Genomic DNA, 17,142 nt, shown 5'->3' on the forward strand with positions numbered 1-17,142 from the left:
TGGTCCACAAAGGGCCCTATATTTTCTACCCTGTCCCCAACTGCTCAAGTAAAAACAAGCATCTTTGATTTTTGACAAATAATATTTCTATTAGAAGCTCTGCTTGGGAACATTTTCAGGGTCTGATCATAGTGCCAGATGTTCCAGCTACTTCAGAATATTGCACCTGGGTCCATGGGCTCTATCAGATAATAAGGCAAGTAGATTTTTGTGGACCTTATAAATTCGGGCATCTCCTTTTTGGTTTTTTGGTCCCACTTACTTCCAATCCTGAAGCATACACTATGGGGACATTGGTTAACAAGATTTATGTCAAGGGAGGCATGATGTTTTAATGATACAACCCAAGACATTATCAAAGAGGGTGTCAATTTTGACAAAGGAAGCAGTCTCATTGCCTGGTAGATACTCAACCTGCAAGATCTGAAGAGCCATTTCTTTTCACAAAAAGTAAAAATGTTTAGAATCAAGTAACTGAAATCTTCCCCATGAAGAACAAGCTTCTGGACTCTGTTAGGAATAAGCAAATAGGTTCAGGAGCCAAGGAGATGTGTGTGTATGTGTGTGTGTGTGTGTCTGATGGGGCGAGCAGGAATTGTGAATAGACAGTTCAGAGTGAAGGTACTAGTGGGGCTCCCACTAACTGGCAGCCACTTGGAGTAGCCCAGGAGCTGAAGGTCCCCTGTTCACTGACAAGCTGAGGCAGAGTGTAGAAAACACCAGAGGAGTCTCCCCAGAAAACCTGCCCTACTGTGGCCCCTGCAGCAGAGGACTGCTTGACCCATCTTCTAGACTCAGTAGGCGTATATGAGTAGGGACCATACACAGCAAAAGCTGGAGATCAACAGCATTGGTCTCTTTAGGAAAACCATCCATATTACTTTATTATCTAGTCTTCTTGCAAAGGTAGATTGAGGGTCCCTATGGGAACAGAACACAGATTTTATAGTTTTACCTCCAACCAAGTCCTAAAATCCTATCTTTGCACATAGTAAAAGTTCAATAAAAGTACTGATGTAGTCTTTCATGTCTGTGTTGAGAATGGTCGTCCTAGATCGCTACTAAATTGCCAACATGTTAAGTGAGCAGGTATTTTTTATTCCATTAAAATAATTGCTGATCATTGACATCATACAGAAGAGTGTTAATTGTTAAATTAACAACAAGAGTCACTGTGCACTAACTTCCCATGCAGGACCTCTGTCCTCAAAGAGTTGTATTATAAGAGTTAACTATAAAACTAGCTCTCAGATTTATTTTGTTTGTGTGTGTGTGTTTGCAAATTGTTGAAATCTTTACTTAGTACAGAGTTGGTCTTCTGTGTACAAAGTTAATTGAAAATGAATCTTAATGGAGAATGGGACTAGCAAGGAGAGAGGGAGAGGAGGAGGAGGAGTGAGAGGGTGGGTAGGAGGGCTGATATGGTGGGAAGAAATATTCCTAAATTTGTATTTATGAAATTTGTATTCCTTAAAAAATAAATTTAAAAAAAATAGGAGATCTCATAGAAATATAACAGTAGTTACCAGAAGCTGGGAGGGGAGGTGGGCAGGGTTGATTGATGGGTACTAGGTTATAGCTGGATAGGAGTAAGAAGTTTGGGGTTCCCTTGCACAGTAATGGTGACTATAGGTAACATTAAAATACTGTATATTTATCAATTTTTTAAAAAAACTAGAAGATAGGATTTGGGGTGTTTTCATTTAAAAAACATAGTACCCCATAAATATGTCAAATTTTTATATCTGTTAACATTTTATAGAAAGTTAAAACTTAAATAAAAACATCATAAATTTAAATATAAAGGATACTATGAGTGTTTCCTAACTTCTGTCCCATTTGCAGTTTTAACTAGCATATGCTATTTTTATAATTCTTATTTTAAATTTCCATTTACTGCCATGAGGTTCTGGAAAATTGCTATAGGCAGCCCCATTCATTCCCATCCCTACACAGAGGAAACCCTGAAAATATGTCTCATGACTTCTCCAATAAGAGAGCACACTCTGAATGCTCCTCTTGTGCTAAGTTCAAGAACATCTATGGTGGAAGTTAGAGTGGCGTTGATGCAAGGAAGCATGAGGGAGGTGTTCGGAGAGAGCTCCTGGGTACATTCTCTACTCTCTCTAGGTAGTAGCTACGTGGGTGTCTATTTTCTGGAAAAATTCAATGAGCTATATGCTAATGATTTTTGTACTTTGTTGTGTGTCAATAAAAATTTTTAAGTTTCTTTTTTAAAAATATAATTGCTGAGTATTCATTCTTTCATCCAAATTTGTTGAGAACCTGTGTAATCCTGTTTTAGAACCTTCATGAATATGCAAATGAACGACATGATCGTTATCCTCAAGTAGCTTACAGTTTGAAGAAAGACTTAAAACAAATGCACACTTGATGAGCTTGTAGAGAAAAGGGTATAAAGGAATAAGAATTGTATGTGTAATTATAAAAATTAGTACCCCTCTTTTGAAAGTTCAAGTAGTTGATTACAAGCTGCTTATTGGAATGAAAAGATATGCATATGTATAGATGTATTTGTAGGAAATTATATTACTTATCATATATGTCTCTATACAGAATATATGGCTTTACACAGAATACACTTATATAAATATAGTATTCTGTTTTATTATATGATATGTATAATTTAAGTAAACATGTGAGTTTATATGCATATATGAATAGGAGGAAAGCTTTAAAGACTTCATGGAAAATATGCATTATCTTTTAATTCTATCATACAATAGAAGTGGAATAAATCTCTCTTGCTTTGGAACACAGTGACCCTAGTAATTACGAGTGCTTGAGGTCAAATACTAGCTCTAACACTTACTAGTCATGTGACTTTGAAAAACTAATCTATTTATTTATTTTTTAATCAAGTCTTTTTTTTTGAACTTTTATTTAATGAATATAAATTTCCAAAGTACAGCTTATGGATTATAATGGCTTCCCCCCCATAACTTCGCTCCTACCCACAACCCTCCCCTGTCCCGCTCCCTCTCCCCTTCCATTCACATCAAGATTCATTTTCAATTCTCTTTATATACAGAAAATCAAAAACTAATCTATTTAAATCTCAATTTTTTTCCTGAAAAATGGCGATCATTATAATATCAATCTCATTGGATTATTATGAGATTAAATGAGATGTTGCATGTAGAGTGCTAGGCACATACATGCTAGTTGTATTACATCAGCTACTGTAGCATGAATATTTTTCATCACAATTCTAATAATCCCCGATAACATTCTCAAAATATATTTGCTGGATGAACAAATGAAGGATACAATGCTGGCTTTATGTCTTATATAACATTCATGTGAATATTCAGAGTAAGAAATGGGCAGTTCAAATGCTGGGAAATGCCCCATCCACAGGGTCCTAGAAGGAGCTGTTTTGGAAGTTGGTGCCAGGTATACACTAAAAAGCATTCTTCATCTGGGTACTTAGAAGGGTTCATGATACAGTTAAAACAAGCAATGCATTTAAAAGGCAAAGAAACAAATAGTGTTTCATAATACATAATGAAAAGTCTGAAATCTCTATACAACTCAGAGTATAAAAGGATATGTTATATCATTGCACTCTGTTTATGGGGAGAAGGAAGAAAACTGCAGTGCCTTCACCATGTTCCATTTATCAAAATTCAGACTTCCATCTCTAAAGTCCTAATGCTGGCAATAAGATCCATGTCTAATGGTTTATAGGCATATACCCCTTAGTATTTACTAACTCTTTAAAAAGGTTTTGTAAAAGCAACTAGTAGAAATCCTGAAAAGATGTCAGTATCAAAAGCTATTATTATTAGTTGTAGTTATACCATACCACGTGTTTGAAAAACACTTCCCATATGTTTTCTGATTGCAGTTACATCCTATGTAAACCCTTTTCTGTGGTCCTCACCTTGGCAGTGGCGTGAGGGGAAGCACCCTTCTCCAGTAACAGCAGCGCCACCTTCTGGTTGTCATAATGAGCAGCAACATGGAGTGGGGTAAGGCCATTCTGTAAAGGGTGTGTTTAAGTTTCAGCATTAATAAATTAGCGTTAGCAGCCCTGAAGCTATCAGGATGGATGGAAACTGACATAGATTAACTTCATGTTAATTAATTAATACAGTCAATACCTAATAATTTTAATATTAGGAAGATAACTAAAATTGAAAATGATTGGTTGAGCTTACAGTTAGCAAAGAACATCTTGATGGTCATGGCAAATAAAGGCAGAAGTGACACTGCATGGATTCTTAATATAGAGAAGGTCTGAGCCCCGTCGTGACAAGCACACACATATGAGATGAGGTACACAGCACAACACGCTTTCTGAATCAGGGCGTGCTTGAAAGGTGATGGACAAACGGTGCCAGCATATCTATTTGACATCGTTTCATCCCTTGTGTTCGTGTTCCTCTTTACACATCTCCACATCCGTAGCTTGACATCATTACTCAGTTAAAAAACACAGCATTGAAAACCTTTACCTTCCCTGCAGAATCTGCAGCAGCGCGGCGTTGCAAGAGAAGTTTTGCCACATCCAGGCTTCCATACTTGGCTGCTACGTGCAGGGGCGTAAAACCTTTCTGCGATGGGAAAAAAATGAAAGTTTGTATTTTTGCAAGTCCTAAAAGACTCTGTCGTATTTTCTAACATATTAAACCAGCTATCTCCATCTGAGGAAAATGCTCGTGGCATTAAATATGTTAGCTATAAACAAGGACTAGGGTAAGACATGAAATTTAACATAAAAACCATAGCTTAGTAGACCGAACAAAAGAAATTTTAAGCATTTGGGAACTGAAATTTGACTTTATAGGCTTTGTATTTAGAAAAGCCACTAACATCAGTAAACGGGCTGCAGTTTTGGAGTGGGGGAAAAAGCCTTTCTTCTAAAATTACTGGAATTGAGAGAACAGCTGCCGTCTTTCCAATCCTCCTCTTTTTTCAATACTTTTTATAACACCTGAAATCCAAATCTCTTCGTTTAACTTTTAGGCAGTTCTGACAACTGTGGAAAAAGTAATTATTTGTGAATCAGTTGACCTATTAATTTCTGCAGAAATAGCAGAAATGGTCTATGAAACAAAGAATGCTCACCATTTAAAAGCACCTCCCATCTTGACTGTTGGCCCATTTCCCAGGAGACTCATACTGTCTAAAATACCAATTCCTTTTGTATAGTGCACTCTGTTTCTGGCATGATGTTGGGCTGATTAACACCAGACTTTTAAGCATACCAAAGCTTTAAGTTTTTTTTTTTTTTTTAAACACTGCTGTCCGACTCATGTTTATATACACACATTCAATGTCTTATCTGCCTAGATGATAGCTATTCTGTAATTAGCAGTGGGTTGTAAAAACAGATAAGTCTCTGGACTGAGATCTAGAGGATGGCACAGTTCCTACACTATGATCTCAAATTTATCCTGTTGGCCAGACAGTTTAACCACATGCTCTTCTGGCACCAGGGAGGAAGTTGGAGGATTCTTACACTGACCAAGGCCTATAAAATGCACACAGCAAATATGCCTAGCCTGGTTGTGCTTATCTTTGGGACATTTCAGACCTTATCATGAATATAGAATATCCCCCAAGATGCAATATTGTCCTTTCACAGTGTCACCAAATTATTTTTAATTAAGATGACTTTTTTTCCTTTTGCTTCTTTTTAAAACATGTGGTCCTAATAAGTTCTTGGAAGAGAGTGAATTTGCTGTCTTTTTCCAAGTGTGGGACAAATGCAGTAAATATTTCTTTTGCTAAAACTCCATTCCCTACACTTACTGCACACGATGATTGGGGTGACACTTGAGACAAATGGAATTCTTTGGGACAAATCAGATGGTAAAGAGGAAAAAAAATTTCTAGAGTCCTGCTGAAATAGTGACTCAATCCTTTATAAATTTGGAAACTCTTAGACAAAACTATATCAAATATTTACTGTAGAATCACAAAATCAAGGTTGGACAGTATGTCTAGAGTCACACATGTCTCTTTTGCCCCTATGTTAATCTCATCAGGATTTCATTTACCCACTAATTAGCTTTAAGGAAGAGTCAACTACCATTCAGCTCTAGTCAAGTTGCTCTATTAGATGGCTCTGTTTAATAGTTTCTTCCATTTTACTGCCCTATTTTATTTTGGATTTAGATAAGTTTTTTAATCCCAAAAATCTTTGAACAAGGGACTACATTTTTATTTTCCATTTCTATATTTTATCTATCATAATATTATCTGTTAAGCTTTCATCAGATATGATCAAGTCTCTTTTAGATTATACTTACTATTATAGTTATTGTTAGGTTTCTTTCTTAAAAAAAAGAATTTTTTTTCAATGTCTCAGATTTCAGAGCTTGAATAATTATCAATTTCTGATCTCAAAAACAGTTGTTTTTTTATAGCCATAGACAACCAGATAAGCCTTAACAGTTACTGGACTACTCCTACTTCCAAGAGAATATATGTCACATCACTGCCTCAGCTCATACTTGTTAACATCTTTCTCTCAGAATGAAGTATTTGTAATTAATTTTTATAGGAGCAAGTTGATATGGTCTTTCATTCATCTGAATCACTCTTTGAAGGAAGTATTTTGCTCAGTGACAAATTCTCCTGTTTGTGACTTTCGCTTGTCTCATTTTTTTTACTGTTCTGCACTAGCTGTTCTTTTTGCTTCATTAGCTGAGTGAGTTCATGTTTTTTCTAAGTCAGCTGCAGATACTCAATTTCAAATAAAATGTATAAAGTGAAAGAATAATGACCTTCCCCTATTATGAAGCTTTGGATATCAGTAAAATTCATGCTAGTGCATATTTTTTTGTTCAATGTCAGTAATAACTAATAAGCATATGACTTCCAGTCCAGCTGTCCCTGGACATTGTTAAATATCCTGGCAAAGTGTAGTTGGTAGAGTGGAGAACGGAGATTGGAATTGGAATGGGGTATTAGCCATCAGGGTGGTGATAGCTGATATTATGATTGGGGAAATGAGATATTTAGTAAAGCAGGTTTCTATATAGTACTACAACTCTCAACAAATACAGTAGTGTCATCTAATGTGATATTCTCTTCCTCATTAGTAACACCAGTTCAATGTACTTGTGAATCTTATGTTTTCCCTTGAGAATACATTATCTATTTTGTAAAGGAAAGGGAATAGAAAGTAGTACTTGCTTTATGGAAATCATGTTAGTGAAGCACCACATGACAAATTGTTAAACAATAGACTGTATAGGTATTGGTGGTCCCATAAGATTACATTGTGTAGTGCCCCTGTAGAAACATTACTTTGTATTAAGTACATTCTATGATATTTGCACAATGATAAAATTGCCAAACTATGCATTTTTCAGTACATGTCCTTGTCATTAAATAGCAAATGACTGTACAAGATACTTGGATGAGAAGACAACACTGACATTCATTAGGAGAATAGAATCCAGCACTCCTTACTAATGGTATTATATGGAGTCTCACAACCCATTTTGATGATTTAGACAATGAATCTAAAATAGAAAAGAAGTTAGTCTCAAAGGAAAACCTACCCTTCCTAACACTATTTGGGCAGAAGGGCTATGGCTTAGGAATTCTCTTGGTTTATGTGGACATGATACTATTCTCCTTACCTTGGTAGCTAAGGAGTGGGCTGCTCCTGCTTCCAAGAGGACTGATGCCACATCAACTTGGCCTTCCCGGGCAGAGATGTGCAACGGTGTGTATCCATTTGTAGTGGCAGCATCGGGATGAGCCATATGTTGTAGAAGCAACTGGACAATTTCTGTTTTACCCAGGCGGGAAGCAATATGCAAAGGCGTCTGTTCCTCCTACAACTCAATTCAAGTAAAAAGTTAGTGCCAGGCAGACCAAACTTCACTGATGATGCATTTCATTCACAAGCTTCCTGATTTCTTCCTGGAATCTTTAGGAATCCTTCCCCAAGAGGAAACCATTACTACTCTGACCATAACTTATTTTATGTTTTGCTATAGAGGCAACCTGTTTAGTCAGAAAATCTCCCTTAGAGTTTTAAAAAGTATATATTTCCGTGAATGTGGTCATTGTTTTTTGGGTATCCCAAAATATTTATCAACTCATTAAGCCTTCATCCCTCACTTATGTTGAAATAAAAATTAACTCATGATTTTGAAGAAGAAAGAAATCTGGTCCAGAAACCCTAAGACCTAGATTCTCATCCAAGAGCTTTCACTTAGGGGCAAGATTTATTCTGGGAACTGTATCAAGAGAAAAACACCAGGGATGCTGGAAAAACTTTGTTCTTACTCTACTCAGCAAGCCAAGGATACAAAGGCTGCTCATTTTCTTCTAGGAGAAACCATGGATAAAGAAGATATTGTAATCCGGTTTAAAAAGCTGTTGTTCCAGGAAACATTACAGATGGGTCTGGGACTTGCATCCAGGACTTCAAAAATGAAATGGAACTGTGGCAAGAAGCAAATGGGTGAACATTTGCCAACTACTTTTCATCTCAAAAACAGGAGAGGATATAACTAAGTATAAGGGACAGGAAGAATATGTTCAAGAGGGCTTAAGAAATCACTTGATTTTAATGTGTAGGTGGAAATAATGTTTTCAGTGTTAAGGAAACCAAGCCAAACTGTCTCTTGTAAAAAGAAAGTTGAGCCATCAGCATTGCAACATAGTAGGTAAAGCTGCTGCATGCAATGCTGGCATCCCATATGGGTGCCAATTGTTATCCCAGCTGCTCCACTTCTGATCCAGCTCCCTGCTAATGCACCTGGGAATGCAGTGGAAGATGACCCAAGTGCTTGTGCCCTTATGTCAATGTGAGAGACCCAGAGGAAGCTCCTGGCTTCAGCCTTGCCCAGCCTTGGCTGTTGCAGCCATCTGGAGGAGTGAACCATCAAATGGAAGATTCTTTCTCTCTCTCTCTCTCTCCCTCCTTCCCTCCCTCCCTCTAGCTCTGACTTTCAAATCAGTAAAAGTTATCAAGGATAAAAAAAAGCTGAATGTAATTTTAAAGATGAAAGAGATACATCTTTACAATCTTCCCTAGGACTTGTCATAATAACAGTAAGGAAGACAAAGATGGGCCAGATTCCAGGGCTAAGTATGGATGGAAAAAAAGATAAGAGTATGGAAGAGCTGTCCAAAAAAATGCCATATTTTAAAGTGTAAAAATAGAAAGTTATAAGTTATAGGAAGAGATAAAGTGGCATTGCATGATTTCAGAGTGGTAATAAATAAGTACTAAGTAATAGTATTCTATTTTAGTAATAGAACTGAATTTTATAAAAATTTGCTATTTGTAAACTTCCTTCATGTATGTGCATACATAAGCTTATCCTTATAAAAGACCAAAAGGAAAGGCATAAAATGAATTATTAGACCAGTCTCTAGAAGAAGAGTTTACTAGGAACTAAATGAGTTCTCAAGGATTGTCTAAGGTCCGTAAGACATTAAAACAGGACTTGAATTCAGGCATTGGGTTCTAAAGACAATATTTATTTTTGACTGTGTATTCCATTGAATATAGACTAAGAGGGTCACAAAGAAAACTAACAGGACAAGGTGATTCTCCATAGGAAAGGAGACTAACAACAGGTTAGGAGATGCAACTTTCTCTGAAACAGGAGAAATTGCAGGAATGGAGAGAATGAAGTTACAAAAATAGTTAGCAAAAGCAACAACTACAGATCAAGGAGCTGGAGGACAGCTAGAGCAAATAGCTGCTGCTGCTGGCTTTCCCTTCGCCAGCTTCTGCCTGGCCGAGTTTGACAGAGGTGGATGTTGGAAGTGATACACTCTTTGGGGGGAGGCGGGACACCGTGGCGCAGTAGGTTAATCCTCCGCTTGTGGTGCCGGCATTCCATATGGGTGCCGGTTCTTGTCCCTGCTGCCCCTCTTCCAATCCAGCTCTCTGCTGTGGGCTGGGAAGGCAGTGGAATATGGCCCAGGAGCTTGGGCCTCTGCACCCAGGTAGGAGACCAGGAAGAAGCATCTGGCTCCTGGCTTTGGATCAGCGCAGCTCCGGCTGTTGAGGCAGTCTGGAGAGTAAACCAACAGAAGGAAGACCTTTCTTTCTGTCTCTCCCTCTCACTGTCTGTAACCCTACCTCTCAAATAAATAAATAAATAAAATCTTAAAAAAAGGTGACACACTCTAAAATGTGTTTTTCAATGAGTAGCAGGGCGAGTCATGGTGATAATGATTTTTGGATCTATAGCTGAGCAGTGGCAATCCTTGAGTGGGGGTGGCTCTGTACCTAGTTAAGTTTTCATCCATTGTTCTTTGTTCTTCACACCATGATGTACTAAGATATTTTTGAAAAATGTATTTATTTGAGAGGCAGAGTAACAGAGAGAGAGGGAGAGCAGGGGAAGGGTGTGAAATCTTCCATCCACTGGTTTACCCCCAAAATGTCCACAACAGCCAGGGCTAGGTCAAGTCAGTCAGGAACCAAAAACTCCATCTGGGTCTCCCATATTGGTGGCAGGAATCCAAGAACTTGGGCCTTTATCCACTGCCTCCTGGGTACATAGCAATAATCAGGATTGTCAGCTCAGAGTAGCAGGGACTTGAATGAACACTCCAATATAGGATGTGGTTTAGCCTACTGTTCTACAAGGCTCAACCCTAATATTTGGTCTAAGAAAAGTTAAGGAAAAAGCTTACTTACCCAGATTTATTCAATTTTTGGTCTGGTCCTATCTCAAAATTGGAAAAGAAAGCACATTCACATTTTGCTAAGAAAATCTTTCAACTTGTCAAAGACAGAGGATCTTCTCAGGTTACAGAAGTTATTTCTCTGCTGAATTGAAGAAGTTGGATCTGCTGCCTCAGGCTAAGGTTAATGCAGAGAACTGGGAAGGTGCAGAAGCTAAGATTCATAGGGAGAGGTAAAGAATTCGGGGGTGAGGGAGGGAGAGTCTGATTCCCTAAACCTCTTCTTAATATGAGAGGTGGTGATTCCTAAAACATCAGTGACTGTGACACACCCTGAACCAGGTAGTAGAGGAGTTTTGTCTTCCTTCACAGCTGACTGTTTTACAATGCTCCACAGCAACAACAATCAGGGAGAGTTGCTGAGCCCCCGATTACTTTTACAAAGAGAAAGAAAGAGCAATAGTTGGACAAAAGTTCATACCTTTAATGAAATCTCTGCTGTTTTTTTTTTTTGTTTTGTTTTGTTTTTTTTACTAACTAACAGGCTTCCCAGGAACTAGGCTTATGCCAGCTAACTAAAGTTTTAAGTAAGTTAAGTTTCAAGTGAATTTAAATCTACGAACCCCATGATTGTTCAATCTCTAAAGCAAATGCCAAGCCCTTTAATTGTGCCAACAGAAGAAGTTCATAAAGCAAAAGAATTCTCAAATGGGCAAGTCTTGGTGACTTTTTGTTACATCACTGAGGACATTAGACAAGGGAGTAACATACTGAGAAGAGGGCCTGAGGACAAACACATTGGCTGACCAGAAACTTAGGCCTCTGCATACCCTGCTCACCAGTCTGTCCAGCAAAGTATATCTAATGTTCTGGTAAAGGCAGTATTACTGTTTGCATTTTTGTAATAGATGTATCATTGTGATTATGTGGATCTTTTGTTATATATTAAGAGTAAGCAAAAATATGATTGAGCCCCATGATTATATGAGGGAACTTCAAAAAGTTCATGCAAGTTAACTGTGATACTTGTTCTCAAAGAGTTTGTGTGTGTGTGTGTGCAAACTGTCGAAATCTTTACTTAGTATAGAGTTGGTCTTCTGTGTAAAAAGTTAATTGAAAATGAATCTTAATGGAGAATGGTACTGGGAAGGGGAAAGGGAAGAGGAGGAGGGGGTGGGAGGGTGGGTATGGTGGGAAGAATAAAATACTACTAAAGTTGTACATATGTAATTTGTATTCCTAAAAAATAAATTAATTAGTTAATTTTTAAAAAGTTTATACAAATGTGCATTTTCTTTTGAAATTATTAATTTTATTTAATTGAGAGGCATAGAGTCAGGGCTGGGGTAAGGCAATGAGCTCTCATCTGCTGGTTCACTCCCCAAAAGACCTCAACAGCCTGGGCTGGGCCAGGCCAAAGCCAGATGCTGGGAAATCAACCCAGGTCTCCCCTATGGGTGGCAGGGACCCAAGTACTTCAGTTTCCCAGAGTGCATATTAGTAGGAAACTGGAATTGGGAGCAGAACTGGGTCTCAAAGCCAGTACTCCTATGTAGGATGTGGCAGCTCAGCCAGAGTCTTAAGTGGTAGGGTAACTACCTTTTTTTTTTCTATCTTTTTCTATCACCTTTCTATGAATGTTTTGAAATTGAAACATATAACCATGGAGTATTACTTCTAAACTTATAGAAAACAATATAGACTTCCTAGAGATCTTGACCTTGGAGCTCAATGTAGTAACTGGGTATAATTTATGTCTTTCTCCCCTTTGGGACAGGGTGAGTTCTAGAGCAATGGTGTTAGGTTAAGAGAGGAAGTGTTTGAAAGTGTGTTTGTATGTTGGCCCCTAAGAAGTAAAATAGATACATATTTTACGTACAATATACCCAACATCTTTCTTCTGGGAAGTACATTGCATACTCCATCAGGCTGTAGAGAGGCTGCCAATCATCTTACAAATGGGTTACATGAATGGGCCTGAGCCTAAGCTTGATTTTATGTACTGGTCAGACTCATTAGGCCAGAGATGGCACATCACGGATTAGACACCAGTGCTTGGTTTGGATAGGAGAGAGAAGTCTCTCTTTACCTTAGACATGGGTGGTGACGATGTCAGTAGAGAGAGGAGAAAGATACAGAACTACAGAAAGAATCCTTTTTTCTTGCCCTAACTCTGTGGCTACAAGCAAACAGCATAATTTTGAATTTTGGGCCCTTAATCCAACATACAACACAAGGTTGCTCTGTATATCAAATGAGATAATTTGTGTTAAAATGCTTCATGAATCATAAAGTTCTGTGCACATGTGAACTGAATCAAAGAGGTCCAAGGAGACATTAAAAGATTAAATGAAAATCAAAAACAAATGTTTACAGTACATCTGAAAGTAGAACATGTGGAAAGGAAAACCCTAGCTCCTTGATGCTCGGTGTAGAATCCCAGGGCCAGAAGCACTGACAGCACTTAAGAGCTTGTTAGAAACCCAGAGCTGAGTGCTCACATTTTAACAGGGTGCCAGGTGATCTTATGCACATTGACCTTTGGGGAGCACTGCTTTACAAGGTTATACTTTTCCTGTTCTCAAGAGCAAGGATGCTATCAGGAAAGGATTTCAGGGTGGAAGGCAGAGCTGAAAAGACAAAATAAATAGAAGATACCATACAAAATTTGATATTTAAATTATGAAGAATAAAGAATTAAGAGATGTTCATAAAAGTATATGTAGGCTATGAGACTAAATGTAGTTGCAAAAGAGAAATTTAAAAAATTGTTTGAAATCTGCTTGTAAAATACATAAATATATACATAAACACATAGTTATAATATTTCAAAGGAAAGAGACTGGGACCAGTATTGTGACAAACAGGTTAATCATCTGCCTGTTATGCCAGCAACCCATGTGGGTGCCAGTTTGGGACCCAGCAGCTCCAGTTTAGATACCACTCCCTGTTAATGTGCATGGGAAGGTAGTGGAAGATGGCCCAAGTGCTTGGGCCCCTGCATCTATGTGGGAGACCCAGAAGAAGCTCCTGGCTCCTGGCTTTGGCCTGATCCAGCCCTGACCATTGTGGCCATTTGGGTAGTGAACCAGAGGATGGAAGATCTCTCTCTCTCTTTTCTCTTTCTGTGTCTCCTCCTAACTCTGCCTTTCAAATAAATTTAAACAATAAATCTTTCTTTTTTAAAAAAGAACAGAGCTGTAGTCATTTGTTTTTAAAGACAGTGTTTAAGTCGGTACACAAGGTGCAAAGTGTAAGAGGTTAAATTAATATAGAAACTTTGGCAGAGATCATGAAAGTGAGTATATTTCCATTAAAACAGAATAAGCTAAAATTTGAATATTCCAGGGTTTTATTTTTAAGAGACAAACTGGAAATCCTTTTATTATTAAATATGGATTACAAAAGAAATTAACCAGGAAAATTATCACAATTTCTGGTAAAAATAGAGTTCATGTGCTCAGACTACACTGGTTAACCACAGGAGTATTTAAAAAAATAGCTGAATGCCAGGTAAGCTTAAAAAGAAATCATAACAGTGTCACATCAGGGGAGAACAGAGTTGAATAACAAAAGCCCTAGATATATAAAAACATAATATACTCATGATTATCAAACAATACATATTATACTCCTTGTACAATAGAGAAAAGGACAGAAAACAACTAAAACAAGAACAATGTCAAGGCTGCCCAGGTATCACTGAATCTTCCCTGGACATCTGTAGAGCCTATTATATGAAAATGCCAGTCAAATTCATTGAGTCAGAGAATGTTAAGAAATTCTGAAGAGTAAGTTTTTCTTTAAATTATTTTTTAACATTTATTTCAGAGGCATAGAGATAGAGATAGAGATAGAATTAGAGATAGAGATGAGAAAGAGAGAGAGAGAGAGAGAGAGAGAGAGAGAGTTAGAGATTCCATTTACTGGTTCACTCCCCAACATGCTCACAAAGACCATGGCTGGGCTGGGGCTGAAGCCAGTACCCCCAAACTCAGTCCAGGTCTAACACATAGGTGACAGGAATCTCACTACTTGAGTCATCATCTGGTGTGTCTCAAGAGATATACTAGCTGGAATCTGGAGTCAGGAGTCAGAGTTGGGTATTGAATTCAGGTACTTTGATATAGGATGTAAGAATCTTAACAGGCAACTTAACAGCTGAGCCAAACGCCTTCTCCTGGAGAGGAATTTTAAAGTTTTCAAATTCAGTTCTTACATTTTAATGAGAAAGGCCTGGAAATGAAGTGACGTTCAGGAAATCAATAAAGCTTATATGACTCCAACCAGATGGATGCATTCCCATATATGCATTTCTCTAATGAAGTCATAATGGTACAACTCAAGTTGAGGAGCTCTGACTTAGCTTAAGTATGTCAAATATTGAAGGCAGAGAGAAGTGTTTAAATAGTTCATAAGACTTCCCAATGATGTTAGTGTAAAAGTCAATGGAACAATGTGGAAAGCAAAATAGAACATACAGTACATTAAGAGACCTTACTGGAGTATTCATTGTAAAGCAAGGAGATGAGAAAAAAAATTGGCAAGTGAAATGATAAAGAAAAGGGAAGACAATTCAATCTGTGAGGGAATTAAAATAGAGCAAGCCTGATCAAGCACTCGCCAATAATCAAATACTTCTACTTTGGAAGAGTGGAATTGCACAGTGCCTAAATTCATCAAATCAGAGTAGGAAGAAATGGACACCTCATTTTAAAAGGAGGAAGGTGAAGCAGATCAAGGGAAAACATTGAAACTTGCAGTATAATTTGTTTTTAAGAAATTAGTAAGGAATGACTGGAAATTTTTCAACTTTGTTGGTAAGAAATGAATTTCACATGTATATAGCATCTATCTTATATAGGTAAAATTTAAAAATTCATTAAAATAAAGAGGTTAAAAATGAAAATGTTACCATTGCTATATTTCTTAGATAATAAATTATACAATTTCTTCTTATGTCAATAGTTCTGAAATTTGGGTCCATTTTTCATCATGTGTTTTTACTTATATAGTGTTGCTTTAGTGCCTGAAAAACTATTATTGAGTTTATATGACTTATAGTCCATGGCATTTGCAAATCAAGGACCTTAAAAGTCATACCTTCTCCTACAGATGGGACTCATGCACTGTACTAGAGAAGAACCTCGGAGCACCCACACTTACCCTGGCTCTGGCATCAACAAGGGCACCGTTTCTCAGGAGGCATCGGACCACTTCCACCTGGCCTGCCCGGGCTGCCATGTGCAGTGCCGTCTCCCCACGCTGCCAGGAAACAAAGATTATCCAATCATAAATAAACCCACTGCTCTGGATGAGAAGAATACAGATGTCCCTTCTTGTGAAATTCAGCAATACATCCAAGGATTTAAGTCTATGAAAAGGCATAATTATTTAGTCTGGTAGTTTTATATCTTAAACATCTTCATATGGATAAGACAAGTGTTTGTTTTATTTTTGTTTGGTCCATGGCAACTAGTGAACTTACCCAAGCATCCACGATACCCTGAAGTGTAATTTCAGAATGAAACTTCCATAACCTAGACCGGTTTTGGTGATGAACTCCTTTTATCCTATGAACCCCAAATCTGTCACTGTCCCACTTAAGTAGGTGATCACAATTTAGTCCCCTTTTAGTGAGAAAATCAAGAGGCTGAAGAGCAAATCAACACATGGCAAAATGTCATATCACTTGTGCCACAAATAGTTTCTTTCCAAAATTCAAAATTTTTTTCTGAAATAAACTATTATTTTATATCAGTTTTGTCTTTTGGTTATGAGACTAGACAATGACTAGTCATATAAGAAATCTGATTTGCTCAGGAGTCACCTACTTCATGTTAATGAGCATATTGAATTACAGGCAGTTGCTGGAGACAGCTAATGAGAGACGAGTAAAGTAACTGTTAACAGTGCCATCTGGTGAGGTAAGCAGCCCTGGGCACCACATCATTCCCCAGGCATCTTCATGCCACATCAAAGTATGGTGCACTTATCAGAAATGGGGGCTAGAGTTGCAGGATGAAAGATGAGGATTAGATATAAGAGAATTTCTCATTGGGAAGCCTCTTATAACTACCTCTAAGAGAGAGGGTTTTAAAGTTAGCATATTTTAAAGCCATAAATAGTTCTGAAGAAGGCAAGAGCTCCTCCCTTTAAATAATTATATAGTTATAGCAGAACAAGACACTAAAGTAAAAATGATTATAGATTAATTCATTACAACTATTTTAGAAAACAAAGCTGATTTCGGTCAAATAAAGTAAACCATTCTAAATAAGGTCATTCAAGTTAGCTATGGAACTGGATAGGCCATGTATGCTATATATGAATATGAATAATTTCTTCCAATTGCTTGCATAATAAACCCTATATCTAGAAACTTTCAGGTGAACTTTAATTTAGTATATAACTCACACTTCATTTCAGTATTCAGAGATCCACTCTTTTTGAAATTATGAGAAATTAATGTGAAATGATTTGATTATGAAAGAATTAAAC

The 17,142-nt window shown here is 37.5% G+C and overlaps 1 protein-coding gene across 4 annotated transcripts in view; it reads right to left on the reverse strand.

The window, feature by feature from the left end:
* Window positions 1–17,142, reverse strand: part of ANK2 (ankyrin 2) — a 657,856-nt gene that overhangs the window by 102,615 nt on the left and 538,099 nt on the right. For all 4 annotated transcript variants that reach the window (XM_062199712.1, XM_062199708.1, XM_062199709.1 and 1 more), the window contains 4 exons: window positions 15,808–15,906; window positions 7,623–7,820; window positions 4,482–4,580; window positions 3,908–4,006 (listed from right to left, as the gene is read on the reverse strand). In XM_062199712.1, the coding sequence (XP_062055696.1) occupies window positions 3,908–4,006; window positions 4,482–4,580; window positions 7,623–7,820; window positions 15,808–15,906 (495 nt within the window). The remainder of the gene's footprint in view (window positions 1–3,907; window positions 4,007–4,481; window positions 4,581–7,622; window positions 7,821–15,807; window positions 15,907–17,142) is intronic.

Source organism: Lepus europaeus, chromosome 8, assembly GCF_033115175.1.
Source record: "Lepus europaeus isolate LE1 chromosome 8, mLepTim1.pri, whole genome shotgun sequence".
Taxonomy (NCBI): Eukaryota; Metazoa; Chordata; class Mammalia; order Lagomorpha; family Leporidae; genus Lepus; species Lepus europaeus.